The following is a 16,389-nucleotide window of genomic DNA, read 5'->3' as shown; positions in this document are numbered from 1 at the left end:
TTTGGTACTGGGGCAGAACCCAGGGGCCCTCTACCTCTGAGCTACACTCCCAGACCTATTTTATATTTTATTTGGAAACAGGGTCTCTTAAATCAGCCGGGGCTGGCTTCGAACCTGCACGATCCTCCTGTCTCGGCCTCCCAAGCGCAGGGATTACAAGTGTGCGCCACCACGCCCGGCTACTTTTTTTGTTTTTTTTTAGCGGGTCTGGAGATGGAACCCAGAGGCATTTGACCTCTGAGCTATACCCCCTGCCCTATTTTTTATTCTTTATTTTGAACCGGATCTCACTAAGCTGCCAAGGGCCTCACTAAGTAGCTGAGGCTGGCCGCGAACCGCCATCCTCAGCCTCCCAGGCGCAGGGATGACAAGCGTGCCCCCACGCCCGGCTGCAATCTCTCCACCCTTTGACCCCCGAGGGTGACAGCGTCTCCCCCACGGGTCTGCGCCGTCCAGGACGGAGGCGGCCGGGGGTCCCGCTCCCCACCTTCTGCTTAAGCCCCGCCCCGGGCTGACCCTCACCGCCAGGCCCCGCCCACACCCCAAGGCCCCACCCACGGAACACCCCCATTCGACAAACCCCGCCCCACCCGGGCCCACCCTGCGCCCCGCCACTGACAGCCCCGCCCACTCCGGCCCCGCCCCACCGGCTCCACCCTTCACGTGGCCTCCCCTGGGCCCCACCCCGGGGCCGCCCCGCCCACTCAGGCCCCGCCCACCTCCAGGCTTTGGCCCCGCCCCGGGGCTGAGCGCGGTCTTTCACGGCCGTCGCCCGGCAACTGCTCCCGGAGCGTCCACATGGCGGGCACATGTGCGTGCCCCGCCGGGTGTCCCCGCCCCGCCCCGCGCCCGGGTCACGGGGGGCGGGCTGCGGAGGGCGCGGGCGGCGCCGCCCGGGGGGGCGTGCGCGTGCGCGTGCGCGTGCGCCGGGTGCCTCGAGGACGGGCGCCGTGTGCGCCGCGTGCACGGAAGCATCGTGTGTGTGCCCGTGCGCTACCCAGCGCCAGGGGAGTGTGCAAGGGCCCGCCGGGCGCGCGTGCGTGCGTGTGCAAAGCAACCTACACTGAGCTGATGTGTCGGGGGCATGTGGGGCTCAGGACTGCGCGCGTGTGTGTGCGTGTGCGTGTGCGTGTGCGCACGCGTGCGCCGCCGTCCGGCTGTGAGCGCGGGTGCGACGGCGCGGCCCCGCGGGGGCGGGTTTGGGGTCCCGCCCGAGCGGCCCGGCCCGCCCGTGTCCGGCGCGCCCGTGGTCAGCCTTCGGCCACCGACACCGCACGGTCACGCACGCGCCTGACAGCTAGCCGCGCGCACCCTGGGGAAACTGAGGCGCGCGGAGGGGAAGAGGCCGCCCAGCGCGCACAGCCGAGCCCCGCGGTCCCCCGGGCCGGAGGGGCCGCCGCCGCCCTCCCGCCTGCGCTGACCCCGGCCCGGGCGGCCCGGGAGCCCCGACCCGGCGGAGCCCTGGGCGGGGGGCGTCGGGGTCAGCCGCAGTCCCCAGAGATCCCGCCGCCGCCGGGAGCCCGCGCGCGGGCCGGGCCGGGGGCGGGGCCGGGCCGGGGCGGGGCTTGGGCGGGGCCGGGCCGGGGCGGGGCTTGGGCGGGGCCGGCAGGGAGGGGATTGGGCGGGGCCGGCGGCGGGGATAGGGCCGGGGCGGTGTAGGGGCGGGGCCGGCGGGGGGATAGGGCGGTGCCGGGGCGGGGCTTGGGCGGGGCCGGCGGCGGGGATAGGGCCGAGGGCGGGGCGGGGGCGGGGCCTGGTGTCGGGGCGGGGATTGGGCGGGGGCGGGGCCTGGTGTCGGGGCGGGGCCGAGCCGCCCAGGCCCCGCCCCGGGGCGCGCGCCGCGCCGCCCGCAGGGGGCGCTGTGGGAGCGCGGGCCGCAGGGCGGGGGTCGGGCCGCGGCCGCGGGGATGACAGCGGGCTCGGGGGGTCCCGGAGCCCAGAGGGGGCGCCGGCGGGCCGGCGGGCTGCGCGGCCAGACCGAGGGAGACGCGCGGGGCGGCCCGACGCCAGCGCAGGTCAGCGCCCCGGGGCGGGCGGCGGGTCCCGGGCCACCTGCGCCGCGGCGGGGCGGAGCGGCCGCGGATCCGAGCCCCGCCCGCGCCCGCCGGAGCCGCCGCCATGGCCCCGCCGGCCCGGCCCCGGCCCCGGGCGGAGGGCGGGCGGGCCCCGGCGGGCGCACAGGTAAGGGCGCGGCCCGACGGCGGGCGGGCGGCCGCGGGTCCGGACACGCTTTGTCCCCCCGCCGGCGGCCCGGGGCGGGCAGCCGAGCGCGGGGCCGGGCACGTCCAGAGCCGGCGGGAGGACGGGCTCGCCGCTGGCCGCCCCGCTCGCGGAGGAGGACGGGCCGGGCGCCCTCGGAGGCAGATGCCCGGCGCCGTCCCCAGCCGCGCCCGCCGCGTCCGCGTCCCAGGGCGGCCTCTGCAGCCTGGAAGCACCCCGTCTCCAACCCCGGGACTTAGAGGGCCGGAGGTGTGGCTTGGACATATGTTTGACAGCTGCTGATGTGCAGCCGGCTGCTGGGGGTCAGGGCACGTGGGCTCTGACCCCCAGGGCGACAGACTTGGGGGCCCCAGGGCGCCCAGCTGTGGAGCACAGGGGGAGCCCCACTTGCGGTTGGAAGGTCAGGGGAGACTTCCTGGAGCAGGGGCTGTGAAGGAGGAGTAGGGACTTTCTTTCTTTCTTCTTTCTTTCTTTCTTTTTTTGTGGTACTGGGGATGCAACCCAGAGCCCTTCTACCTCCAGGCCACATTCCCAGGCCTATTTTATATTTTATTTGGAAACAGGATCTCTTAAGACAGCTGGGGCTGGCTTCGAACCCGCGCGATCCTCCCGTCTCAGCCTCCCAAGCGCGGGGATGACAAGCGTGCGCCCCCACGCCCGGCTGAGTAGGAGTTTTCTAAGTGGAAAAAGCGAGGGCATTCCAGGTGGCAGGCGCTGCGGGACGAGCCAGGGGCAGGGAATAGTGTGGCTGGTTTTGGACCGTCCAGGGCACCCTGGTGGGCAGAGTGGGGGCAGGACTACTTAAGGCCAGGCCCTGGAGGCGCTCGGCAGGCCCGGGAGGAACCCGCGCCCACCCGTTCTCTTTCAGAGAAGACCACCGGCCCAAGACATCTGTCTAATGTAGACAAGCCGCCCTCATTCCAGCACGGGGAGGCTGAGGCCGGAGGACCAAGGTCCCAGGCCAGCCTCAGCATCCAGGGAGGCCGCCACAACTTTTGAGACCTCTTCTCCCCTCCCTCCCTCCCTCCTTCCGTTTTCCTTATTTTATATTTATTTATTTCTGCAGTCCTGGGGATGTGACCCAGGGGCGTTCTACATCCAAGCTCCACCCCCAGCCCGATTTCTCATTCTTTATTTTGAAGCAGGGTCTCACTGAGTTGCAGAGGGCCTCACTAAGTAGTTGAGGCTGGCCTCGAACCAACCTGCACGGTCCTCCTGCCTCAGCCTCCCGAATGCTGGGATTGCAAGCGTGCGCCGCCAGCTGGCTGGGTTTTTTTCTGTGTGTCCGTCTGTCTTGTAGCGAACCCAGGGGCGTTCTACCTCCAAGCCACACCTCCAGTCCTATTTTGTTTTTATTTTGAAACAGGGCCTTGCTAGGTAGTCCAGTCTTCCTAAGTTGCCGAGGCTAGCCTCGAACCTGTGATCCTCTTGGTGAGCCCTTGTTTCAAAAAATAGAATAGGGCTGGGAGTGTAGCTGAGAGGCAGAGTGTCCCTGAGTTCAAGGGTTTCATCTCCGGTCTCTCTCTCTCATACAAGCAGGCAGAACCAGCTTTTGGGGGAGTCCTGGAAGAAATCAGTCTAGGGCTGGGCAACTCAGACACTGTGTCAGTGTAAAAAATGGGATAGCCGGGTGTGATGGCGCAGTGGTCATCCTGGGAGGCTGAGGCAGGAGGGTCACAGGTGCGCGGCCAGCCTCAGCAATTTAGTGAGACCCTGTTTCCAAATAAAGAATAAAAAGTAGGGCTGGGGAGGGGTCTCTTGGAGGTAGAATGCCCCTGGGTTCCATCCCCAGTAGCACAAAAAGAAAAAGAGAGAGAGAGAAGTCAGCCGACCTGGCTCTCATTAGCTCCTATCACAGAGAAACGGGGGCCAGAGAGAGAGGACGCCAGTCAGGTGTAGACACCGAGTCCAGATTGGAGTTGGGGGGACACGGGAGAGGCGGCTCTGGCCCCCGGGTTTCCAGGAAACGGGGTGGATGGGCGTTCCCAGTCTTCCTCAGTACTGGGGTTCCAGCCCCACCTGGGCTCCTGCCTCGGTTTCCCCAGCGGGTCCGCAGCCAGCTTCCTGTGGCATGGTTCAGGCCAGCCGCTCAGCCGGCCTCATTAGGCTGACCCCTCCCCGCGGCCGCCCGCAGGGGCCCGCCAGGCAGCCGGTGTGGTCAAGGTGGGAATTTTATGGACCAGCCGCCGAGGGCTGCGGGCCTGGAGGTCTGAGAGGCTGGGGGCGCCTCTTAAACTCCAACGGTGGCGGTGGCGAGCAGGCAGGGCGGGCTCCAGGTGCTGGCGGGGGATGGGGGCTCAGCGTGGGCCAGCGCTCTCCCTGCCGGCCTCCTTCCTGCCCCTGGGGCCACCCACCTGGAAGCGCTTCTGGGTTTTCCTCCTGGTTGTGGCTGGGCTCTTTGTGTGTGTGTGTGTGTGCTGAGGATGGAACCCAGGGGCCGTCTACCTCCGAGCGACACCCCCAGCTCTATTTTTTATTCTTTATTTTGAAACAGTATGTCACTAAGTTGGAGGGCCTCACTAAGTAGCTGAGGCAGCCCAGTCCTCCTGTCTCAGCCTCCCAAGTGCTGGGATTAGGAGCGTGCGCCGCCACGCCAGGCTTCTGGCCAACATTTAAAATGCAATAGCAATTTCATTTTTATTACCTTGTCCCTACCACTGGATGGCGGCCAGGCCATCCAGGGTGATCTTTTTTTTAAATTTTTATTTTTGAATTTTATTTTGGGTGCTGTGGGTTGGACCCAGGGACTTTCCACCTCTGGGATATACCTTCAGCCCTATTTTATTTTTATTTTGAGACAGGGTCTCGCTAGGTTGCTGAGGCTGTCCTCGGATCTGGGAACCTTCTGCTTCAGCCTCCCAAGTACTGGGAGGCCAGGCCTGGTCTCAGCGTGATCTGATTACCACCGAGTCCCCCGGCCCCAGCCCAGGCCCTGACATACAGATGGCGCTCGTTAAGTGCTTGTGGGGCCAATGTGTTGGGAGCAGAACCGCGCTGTGTATCTGGTTTTTGTTGTTGTTGCTTGTTTTTGGCTTTTTTTTCCCTGTTGGGTCTGGGAATTAAACCTGGGCGTACTCTACCTCCAAGCTAGCCCCCGGTCTTTGTGTGTGTGTGTGTGTGGCGGGTACTGGGGACGGAGCCCAGGGGCGTTCAACCTCCAAGCTCCACCCCCAGCCCTATTTTTATCCTTAGTTTTGAAGCAGGGTCCTCCGCTAAGTAGCTAAGTAGCCGAGGCTGGCCGCGAACCGCGACCCTCCTGTCTCAGCCTCCTGTCCGAGTGCTGGGACCGCAAGGGTGGGACGCCGCGCCGGCCGCGTTGTTACTGTCAGGATTGTCCCACGGCCGCCGGCCAGGCCTGCCCGGGAGCCACTGTCCCCCACCGTCACCCGGCGGGCCGCCTGGCACAGCCGCCCGGAGCCCTGGCTCAGCTGGGGAGAGGACGGGCCGCAGCGCCGCCCGCTGGCCAGGCCGGGAAGGGTGGGTGGGTGGGTTGGGGTGTGTGCCCCGCGCTCGGCCCCCGGCCCGCAGATGCTACATCCGAACCAGCTGTGCTGCTCAGCTGTTCCTGGTTTACCCCCAGATGTGCGTGGCGGGCTGGCGGCTGCCCGGCCTCCCTGTCCGCTCCTGGGGCGGGGCCTCCGAGGGAGGGGCACATTCTTCTGGGCCAGGGAATTTGTTCCTTGTCTGCACCACCCCTCAGTCCTGCCTCCAGAGGGGCCCAGACCCGCGGCCAACCCCCGCCCCTCTGAGGTCTCAGTTTCCCCACCCCACCCCGGCCATCTGAGGAAGGCCGGTCAGCAGGGCTGCCCCAGGAGTTGGCCCCCCGCCACCCGCCCCGCAACTGTGAGTGCTGCTGGGGAAACAGAGGCAGGACCCAGGGCGCCGGCCTGCGGGAACTGACACCGTGAAACCTACAGACTACGTCAGGAGGCCGGTTTGAGGCCAGCCTCAGCTACGAAGTAAGGAATTAAAAATAGGGCTGGAGGTGTAACTCGGAGGTAGAACGCCCCTGGTCTCAATCCCCAGAACTGAAAGAAATAACACAAATTGGTAAAGGGCCGGGCGCGGTGGCGCACGCTGGTCATGCCGGCATTTGGAGGCTGAGGCTGGCAGATCCCGGTTCAAAGACGGCTGCAGCCGCTTAGTGAGACCCTGTTTCCAAGTAAAGAATTAAAAAAAAAAATAAGGCCGAGGGTGTAGCTCGGAGGCAGACTGCCCCGGGTCCACCCCAAGTGTCTGAAACATAAGAGAGGGCCCCGTGCAGACTGCACAGGTGGGGAGACTGAGGCCGGGGGAGGCCCCACACGAGCCCCGCCGCCTCCGCCCGTCGTGCTGGACGGGCCGATGGGCTCTTAGTGAAGTTGGGGAAACTGAGTCGCCGAGGGGAGAGGAAGGCGTGCATCAAGGGGGCATCCCCCGGACCAAAGCGTGGGGGCCAGGGGGCCTCTGCACGAAGACCCCTCGAAGTCTGCCCCTCCCCTCCAGAGGACCCGCCCCAAGATGTGCTCCCCCCCGTGAAACTCCCATCTGGGGAAGACGGGCAGGGACGCAGGCGCCACGCTGGGGACCTGGAAGACTCCGAAGGTCCGGGGCGGCCAGTCGGGAACAGGGAAGGTGTGCTGGTGGAGGGCTGTAGGGTTTTGAAGGATGCGTAGGAGTTTGTCGGATCGGTACGTGCCCGATTCCAGGCCTCCCAGATTAGAAGAGCCGACCAGGGAGGGAAAGAGGTCTCTCCTGCCTCCTCCTTCCTGGCAGCAGCCTCGCAACGGAGCTTCCCGGGGGCCAGGAGTTCGGACACTTTCCCCGGGTTAGGAAGGGCCCAGACTACACAGTACAGGGGGCTCTGGAGAGGGGGAGACGGGTCTAAGTTGCCGAGGCTGGCCTCCAAGCCGCGGTCCTCCTGTCTCAGTCTCCCAAGTCCGGGGATGACGGGTGTGTGCGCCCGGGCCAGGCTGCCCGCCTCCCTTCAGAGGGCGCTGTGCGGGGCAGGCGCTCCCAGGCAGGGTTGGGGGAGTGCTGGACGCGTGTGCACAGTGGTGTCCCCGTCTCTGGGTCTGCGTGCAAGGGTGATGTGCGTCCGGGGAGGTTAACGTGACGGCGATGGCGCGTGTGTGCGCGTGCGTGTAAAAACACCCATGTGGCCGAGTGCGTGGGCATGCCCGGGTCCGCGGGACCCCACCCAGGCCCGTGCACGCCCGGCCCCTCCTGGTGCCCCTGCCACGCCTGAACCCCGCCCCCCGCGGGTCCCTGCCAGAGACAAACCAGTCGGGTGACCCCGACAGAAGGGCCATTGTTAGGGTGCTTATCAAGTGCGCCTGCGCCCCGGGCTGGGGTGAGGGTCTGCAGCTCCCAGGCCAGCTGGGGCCTCCGTCCCGGGGGGCCGCTGACTCCCTCTCCGCTCCCATCAGCCCCTGCAAAAACCAGGGGCTCAGAGCCTGAGACTGAGGCTCCGCCCTCTGAGTCAGAGGGCAGGAGGGTGCAGGGGGCCCCCTCCCCAGTTGCCTCTGCCCCCCGTGGGGGGGGGCATCCCCGTCTGTCTCTCTCTCTCCTGCTGACCAGACCACCAGCGTTCAAACCCTAGCACACACCTATCATCCCCTACTTGGGAGGCCGAGGCCGGAGGATTGTGGGTTGGAGGCTAGTCTCCGCAAGGCCCTGAGCAATTTAGTGAGAAACTGTTTTTGTTTTTTTGTTGGTTTTTGTTTTTGTAGTGCTGGAGACTGGGCCCAGGGGCGTTCTGCCTTACCTCTGAGTGCACCCCCAGCCCTGTTTTTTATTCATTATTTTGAAGCAGGGCCTCGCTGAGTAGCCGAGGCTGGCCTGGAACCAGGGTCCTCCATCTCGGCCTCCCGAGTGCTGGAATTACCCGCGTGCGCCACCACGCCCGCTGTGAGAACCTATTTCGCAATAAAAATAAATACGTAAATAAAAGCCAGGCGTGGCGGGGCAGGCCTGCGGTCCCGCACCTGGGCGGCCGAGACAGGAAGGTCACGGCGTTGAGGCTGGTCTGCGTGTAGAAGTGAAGCGAGCCCCTGCCCGGCCTGGCCGTCCCGCGTCCCCAGGCGGGCACGGCGGTGGTGGGTGCCCTGGCTGCCTACCGAGGCCCTCTGCAGCGAGGGGGCCATGCTTCCCAACAGGGAATAGGAAATAGCGCTGGGGTGGCGCTGGGGGGTGGGATGGCCCAGTCACCGCACACAGGCCTCTCCTCTGGACCGGGCCAGCGCCGCCTCGGTTCCCCTCCGGACGAGGGCCGAGGATGGGGCCTGGTTCCGGCTCTGGCGGCCGCGGTGCCGGCGGGTCGCTGGTGTCCAGCATGCTGGTGTCCAGCACGGAGGCCTGGCGCCCTGCAGGGTCCTCGGCAGCCAGACAGCCCTCGGGGCCCAGGAGAGCCACGGGGTGCCCGCGCTGCAGGCCGGGCACACAGGGAAGCACGGCGGGCGGCCGGGCGGGGCCAGGCTGCTGGGCGCCGGCTGCCCTGGGGGGCCGCCACCCCATGCCCAGCCCGCCCCCCGAGTCATTCCTTCACGACATGGCGCGTGTGCATGTGTGTGGTGCTGGGGGTGAACCCGGGGCCTTCTACCTCTGAGCTGCTGCACCCCCGGCCCTTTTTATTTGGAAACAGGGCTCTCCCCGGGGGCGGGGCGGGCGCGCTCCTCCTCCCAGCAACCGGGAGGCTGAGACCTGGAGGATCGCGGTTCGCGGACAGCCTCAGCTACTTAGTGAGGCCCTCGGCAGCTCAGTGAGACCCAGTTTCAAAATAGAGCATAAAAAATAGGGCTGGGGGTGCAGCGCAGAAGTAGAACGCCCCTGGGTGGTTCCATGCCCAGTACTGGAAAAAAAGAAAGGAAGAACAGAGAGAAGGAGCCAGGGCTCTGTCCCGGCGCCGAGGGCTCCCCGAGCTGCCGAGGTCCGTCCCAGCCCCCAGCCCGCGAAGACCGGCTCCGGCCCGCCGCGCGCCCCGCCCGCGGGGGCCTCGGGGGCGGGCCTATGCAGATCGCATGCAAACGAGGCGCGCATAAAGGCTCCCGGCAGCCCGCGGGGCGCCCGCCGGGGGCGCCCGGGCCGGGTGCTCGCGTCTCCCCGGGGCGGCCCGCCTGGCCCCTGGACGCCCGCCGGCCGCGAGGTGGGCGCGGGGCGGCCATGACCGCGCGGCGCCGGGCCGGCTCCCCGGAGGAGGCGCCCGGCCGGAGCCCGGGGGGACGGGGGCGCGGGGGCCCGCGAGGGTCAGCGCCCGCCGCGGCCGCGCATGGCCGCCCCCGGCGCCCGGGCCCGACGGGGCGGGCGCTGACCCTCCGTGGCCCGCCCACAGGCCGAGGATGCGGCGCTGGACGGCGGCGGCCCTGGCCTCGGTGCTCTGCAGCTCCGTGCTGTCCGTCTGGATGTGTCGGGAGAGCCTGCTGCCCGGCCCCCGCCGCGGACCCGCGCTCGCCCCGCTGCGCCGCCCGCCGCGCGCCCCGGACGCCCGGACCCGGATCCCGGCGCAGTGTAAGCCGGCCGGGCGGGCGGTGTGGACGCGGGCGGCGGGGACGCGGGCGGCGGGGACGCGGGCGGCGGGGACGCGGGCGGGCTGCACGTCGGCGGCCTGCGGAGCCGGGCCCGGGACCCCCACCGGGCGGCACCCCGGACCCTGGGAGGGGGCGGGGCGGGGCCGCGGGAGCCAGCCCCCCCCCGCGGGGCGCACGCCTGCAGCCCGGCCCCGAGCCCCGCGAGACCTCCAGCCACGCGCCGGGCCGTCTCAGAACCAGAACCAGAACCAGAAAGGCGCGGTGGCCGGGCGTGTTGGCGCACGCGTGTCACCCCAGCCCGTACTTGGGAGGCTGAGGCCAGAGGATCACGGGTGGGAGACCAAACTGTCTTAAAAGTACATATATATTTTTTCCCTGTGGTGCCTCTGAGCAACATGCCTAGCCTTTTTTTTGCGGTGCTGTGGATTGGACCCAGGGGCATTCCACCTCCGAACTACAAACCCTATTTTTTATTATCTTTTTAATTAAAAATTTTTCTTTGCGGTACTGGGGATGGAACCCATCCAGGGCTTTCTGCCTCCGAGCAGCACCCCCAGCCCTATTTTTTATTCTTCATTTTGAAACAGGGTCTCCCTGAGCCGCACAGGGCCTCGCCGGGCAGCTGAGGCCGGCTGGAACCCGGATCCTCCTGTCCCAGCCTCCCAGTGCTGGGATGACGGGCGTGCCCACCACGCCCGCTACCTTTCCAACCTGTTAGCCTCTTCCCAAACAAACATGATGCAAGGTTCTTTGAGCTGAGAGGGAAACTGAGTCACGGGTCAGGGCCATCACCTGACCAAGACGGCTGGCACGAAAGTCAGGGCCAGACTCAGCGTGGGGACAGGCAGGGACTCGGACTGCCTGTGCAACCCGAGGGTGACCCCACCTGCCCGGCCCCCTGCCTGCGGTCCCAGCCGCTCCGCTCCCCTGGGGTGCAGAGTTGGGGCCCAGCCAGCCGCGTGGGTAATAAATTTAGGCTTCGGGGTCCTGGGAATCTGTGAGTTGGGACAGCCTCCTGGTGACTGGGAGAAGGGAGCTGGGATGGGGCCAAGTTTGGCCCGACGGCCCGGCTCCCTCGGCCACCTGCTTAGTGTGTGACCTTGGGCACACCTCCACGCTCTCAGGCGCTCTTTCCCCGGGGCCAGCGGCCGGGCACGGGGGCGGGGCGTCCCGGTGCCCCGGGCCTGGGGCGTCCCGGTCTGCACCCGCCCGCTGCTGCCCAGAGACGGGTGGGACCTGGGAGGGAGACGGGAGGAGGGGCGGCCGGCCCTCTGACGCCTCGTCCTCTCTCCTCTCCCCTCCAGACCGAGCGCTGCTGCAGGGCGCCCCGGACGCGGAGGAGCTGCGGGAGCTGACGCCCGGGGCCGGCCGGGCCCCGGGGCCGCGCCGTCGGACAGGCCCCCGGCGGCGGCGTGCGCGTGCGCGGCCCAGCGCGCGGCCGTGCGGGCTGCGCGAGCTCGAGGTGCGCGTGAGCGAGCTGGGCCTGGGCTACGCGTCGGACGAGACGGTGCTGTTCCGCTACTGCGCAGGCGCGTGCGACGCGGCCGCGCGCATCTACGACCTGGGGCTGCGGCGCCTGCGCCAGCGGCGGCGCGTGCGGCGGGAGCGGGTGCGCGCGCAGCCCTGCTGCCGCCCGACGGCCTACGAGGACGAGGTGTCCTTCCTGGACGAGCACAGCCGCTACCACACGGTGCGCCAACTCTCGGCGCGCGAGTGCGCCTGCGTGTGACGCCGCCCCGCCCGCCCCGACGGCCGGCGCCCGCGACGGACTGCGCGTGCGCGGGAGGCGCCGTCGAGCCCACGGACTCTCGCGATAACTGCGTCGAGATAAAGCGTGGGAAGCGGAGCCCGGCTGGTGATTCGCGCGCCGCGGGACGCGCGCACGTCCATGGGCGCCGTTCGCCCGCGCCGCGCGGGGTGTTGGGGAAGAAGAAAGGACGATAGCTCCAAATAGAGCCCTGCCGGGGGCCGCGGGGAGGAAAGTGGGGTGCGTCGGGGGGCTGCGGCCTGCCCGGCCTGTTCCCATCCCATCGCCCGCCATCAGTGCTTCTGCGGGGACAGACGGGGCCCCCGGGGCTGGTGGACGGAGATGGAGCCCAGGGCCGACGAAGGGACGAGGTCTGGCGGCGCCTCCCCAGCCGGCCGCCCCGCGGCCTGACCTCGAGCCGCTATCTCCTTCCACGGCTAAAAATACCGCGCGGCCACCTCCCGGCGAGGCCTGGGGCGGGCGCCCCGTGCCCACTGGCGCCTGCCGGGCAGAGCCGCGTCCCGGGGGCCGGCCCGGACTGCGGGGCGCGGGGTGACCCCGAGCACACGGGGTGGCGGCCGGCTGAGAGGTCTCCCAAGGACACGTCCCCTGTCTGCCCAGACTTCTGAATGGACAGCCTTTCCTCTAACTGGTCTCCCCTCTTTTTTACATTTAATTTATTGGGTGTGTGTGTGTGTGTGTGTGTGTGTGTGTGTGTTGAATCCAGGGGCATTCTACCCCCGTGCTACACCCCCAGCCTTTTCGTTTTTCTTTCTTTTGGTACTGGGGATTGAACCCAGGGGAATTCTAGCTCCGAGCCTCGCCCCCAGCCCTATTTATTTATTTATTTATTTATTTTGCAGTTCTGGGGATGGAACCCAGGGCCTTTCTACCTCCGGAGTGCACTCCCAGACCTATTTCATATTTTATTTGGAAACAGGGGTCTCACTCAGTAGCTGAGGCTGGCTTCGAACTTGCGTGACCCTCTTGTTTCAGCCTCCCAAGTACTGGCGTCACAAGCGTGCGCCATCACGCCCAGCTCTTATTCTTTATTTGGAAGCAGGGTCTCACTGAGTTACAGAGGGCCTAAGTAGCTGAGGCTGTTTTGTGAACCACAGTCCTCCAGTCTCTGCCTTCCCAGTGCTGGGGTGACAGGTGTGCGCCACCACACCCGGCTCCAGCCTTTTCTTATTTGCAAACAGGGTCTCACCAAATGCTGAAGGCCTCTCTTAAGTTGCTGAGGCTGGTCTCGAACCTGTGACCCTCAGCTCTCAGCCTCCCAGGTACTGAGATGAGAGGCCTGGGCCTCTGTGCCCAGCTGCCTCCTCCCTTCTCCCACACCTCTGAGCACAGGCCCTTCTCCAGGGCAGCATCCTTCCCAGACACTTGTCTTACCGCTGGAGGGCACAAGGGGTCCCGAGCTCCCAGCCGCAGCTGGAGACACGGCCGGCCCTGAAGCAGGACTTTCAGGCGCTCCTGGAGAAGGCTGGGCTGCCAGACCCCAGCCTGTGGGTGGTCTTCCTGGAAGGCTCCAGGGCAGTGGCTGGCCGGGTCCGCCCGCCCGCCCGCCCGCCGCGGGTTCCTGCTCTGTTTGGCTGACTCAGCCAGAGAGGCCCTGGTCCCAGACCCTGTGGAATCCTGAGTGACGTTTACTTAGAGCCTCAGTTTCCCTATCCTGCCTGGCCTGAGGCCCGAGCTTCAGAGAGGAGAGTCCCTCAGCCGGAGCACGGCAGGGAAGGTCCGCCTTGGAGCCGGTCTGTGGACCCTGAGGCGCCCGTCCTGGTGTGTGTGTGTGTGTGTGTGTGTGCGCGCGCACGCGCGTGCATGCGCCATGTGCGCCCCCTCCCCAGGCCTCCCGGGACCTGGCTTCCCTGTCTTTGACCCAGATCCAGTGTGCAACCACAGGGTGCTGGCGGAAGCGCCTGAGGGCTGAGAATGTAAACAGCCGCAGGCCCCCGGGCTGGGGTCACAGCTCCTTCTCCTCCTCCCCGTGCACGGGGTCACGGAGAGACCACCCCCGCATGGGGACACACAGACGGGACCAGGCACAGAGCGCCGGCCTGTGCAGGGCACACGCGGAGGGAGCCGGGTGCCATAGCACGGCACGCGTGACCGTGGCCGCCTTCCCGGGCCCCCGCCTCCTCACACACCTCGGCCCAAAGCCCGGCTTCCCCGGCTCAGTGCCCTGCAGGGCAGGTCCCCTGTCCTGGCCGTCCCACTTTGACCCCAGCCGCCTGGCCCACCCTACCCATTCCCTCTGAGCCTGACTCCCCACGCCCAGGGAGCACCCACCCAGGGCCAGAGAAAGCCCCAGTCCTTTTATTGTTTATTTTACAAGAGGGTCTGGCCAAGTTGTGGACGTTGGCTTCGGTCCTCCTGGGGTTTCAGGTCCGCCCCACGGCGCCCAGCTTTTTTCTCACGTCTTGACAGCTTGGCATGTGTCCTGTCCAGCGCAAGGTGATAAGGGGAACCCTGGTCTCCGCCCACTCTCCCCCCTGGTGTGACGACCAAAAATATCTCTGAGCATCGCCGAGTGTCACCTGCGGGAACAGAGGTGCCCTAGACGGAGAAGGGCTGTTCTAGAAAATAGGCCGCACTGTCAGCGTGCACACTCCCGGGCCCTAAAGGGCGCCCACAGGCCCGCCGGGAGCCCTGCCCAGTGCCTCGGTGGGCAAGGTGCCGGCAGCCCAGGTACCCCCGGCAGGGCGGCTCCAACAGGTAGCACCTGGCAGGGCAAGGTCTCTGGTCGCCGGTGGGGCCCCAGCCAAGGTTCCCGCGGGTGAAATTCCAGCTGAGTGAGCGCCAGCGTCCTCGGAATGGTGGGTCCTCTGGCAGGGGAGACATGTTTAGATGTCACACCTGGGGTCAGGCCCCCAGAGGGCGGGGCCCAGCTAGGTGAGACCCCAGGAGGTGAAAGTCCGGCAGGTGCATCCTCTGCAGGCGGACGCGGCCCCCGGGGGAGGGCCCGGGCCGGCCGTCTAGGTAAACCAAGAGGCGATGCTGGGCACTGTCTGGTACCGGGGATCCTGCTGCAGCCGCCAGCAGGCCTTGCAGAAGGCCAGTGCCCAGCTGCCGGGGCGGGCCCGCAGCGTCCCCCGCCAGCGGAAGTAGCTGAGGTAGCGGGCGTGGTCCCTGTCGAGCGCCTGCAGGTGCCGCGCCAGGTCCCGGGCCCTGGGGAAGTCGTCCACGTGGATGAAGGCGTCGGACGGCAGGAAGCGCTCGTAGCTGCGGCGGCTGGGGCCCAGCACCACGGGCACGGCGCCGGCCTGTAGCGCGTTCCTGCACACTTCTTCGTGATGTAGTCGGGGTGCACGGAGTTCTCGAAGGCCAGGTAGAATTTGTGCCGGGCCAGCCGTTCCGGCGTGGAGTCGGGGGCAGCGGCCGGTGCGCCGCCCGTACACGCGCACCTGCAAACGCGCCTGCAGCTGCTGGAAATACCGCAGCCGGCCAAGTCGGGCCGCCAGGTGGACACCACCCAGGCCACCAGGCCGGTCTTGGCCAAGAGGTTGAGCCCGGGCTCCGCGGGCGCGCCGGGCCACGGCTCCGGCCAGCCGTACGGCGTGAACACGTCCGAGTCGCTGCGGTAGGACATGGTAAGGTTGAAGTAGCCGTCCACGGCCTGCAGCTGCGGGCAGTAACTGGGCGACTCCAGGCTGAACCACACCCGGCGCTGCCCAGGCGGCCGCGGGGACGGTGGCAGCTGCGCCCGGGGCCGCTGGCTCACCTCCCGGTGGTGCACGATGGCCGCGCCCGCCTGGGCGTAGGCGCTGCGGTTGGTGGTCGGCTGGCAGTCGGCCATGTCCGGCTGCATCTCGGAGCAGCTGGCCAGAGCCACAGGCTTGTAGAACGGCCATGTCCACAGGAGGATCAGAAGGGGCTGGCGGGCGGGGGGCGACCCGGCAGGACAGTCTCCTGACATTCGGAAGTAGAAGAGGAGCAGGGCCAGAAGCCGCTGGAGGAGCAGCGCCCGGAAGCACTGGAGCCGGAGCGCGGAGACCAGGCCTGGCTCAGGGGCCTGCGCGGCGGCTGGCCTGCGAGGAGAGGGGCGGTGGCCGGCATCTGGGGCGGACACAGAACACCAGACTTAGTTGCCGGGCGTGGTGGCGCACGCTTGTAACCCCAGCGCTTGGGAGGCTGAGACAGGAGGATCGCACAGGTTCGAAGCCAGCCCTGTTTCCAAGTAAAAATATAAAAATAGGTCTGGGAGTGTAGCCCGGAGGTAGAAGGGCTTCCGGGAACCCCAGGACCACCAAAAAAATAAAAAATAAGCCAGGTGTGATGGTGCACCCTTGTAATCCCAGTACTTGGGAGGCTGAGACAGGAGGGTCGCACCAGCCTCAGCTATTTAGTGAGACTCTCCACAACTTAGTGAAATTCTGTTTCAAAATAAAGAATAAAGCCGGGCGCAGTGGCGCACGCGTGTAATCCCCGCGCTTGGGAGGCGGAGACAGGAGGATCGCGCTGGTTCCGAGCCAGCCTCGCTGGCTTAAGAGACTCTGTTTCCACATAAAAAAATGTTAAAAAAAAATAGGTCTGGGAGTGTAGCCCATGGGAGTGCATCCTGGAGGTAAAAGGGCTTCCAGGAACCCCAGTACCACCACCAAAAAAAAAAAAAAAAAAAAGAATAAAGCCTGGCGTGGTGGCACACGCTTGTCATCCCAGCACTCGGGAGGCTGAGACCAGAGGATCGCGGTGCGCGGACAGCCTCAGCTACTTAGCGAGGCCCTCTGCAACTCGGTGAGACCCTGTTTCAAAATAAAGAATAAAAAAAAAAAAATAGGGCAGGGGGTGGAGCTCAGAGGTAGAATGACCCCGGGCTCCATCCCCGGACATGCACCTGAGGCTGTTCTCGAACCAAGATCCTCCTGTCTCAGCCTCCCAAATGCTGGGATTACAAGCGTGCGCCATCATGCCCAG

The 16,389-nt window shown here is 66.8% G+C and overlaps 1 protein-coding gene across 1 annotated transcript; it reads left to right on the top strand.

The window, feature by feature from the left end:
• Window positions 1-9,536: 9,536 nt before the first annotated feature.
• NRTN (neurturin) lies at window positions 9,537-11,454 on the top strand (the record flags this gene model as incomplete). Its single annotated transcript, XM_080712773.1, has 2 exons — window positions 9,537-9,705; window positions 11,030-11,454. The coding sequence occupies 2 exons, from the start codon at window positions 9,537-9,539 to the stop codon at window positions 11,452-11,454; spliced, it is 594 nt and encodes a 197-aa protein (XP_080568899.1).
• Between the last annotated feature and the right edge of the window lie 4,935 nt (window positions 11,455-16,389).

Source organism: Muscardinus avellanarius (assembly GCF_963383645.1).
Source record: "Muscardinus avellanarius genome assembly, chromosome: 16".
In the NCBI taxonomy this organism is placed as follows: domain Eukaryota; kingdom Metazoa; phylum Chordata; class Mammalia; order Rodentia; family Gliridae; genus Muscardinus; species Muscardinus avellanarius.
This window is presented reverse-complemented; position numbering and strand designations above follow the sequence as displayed.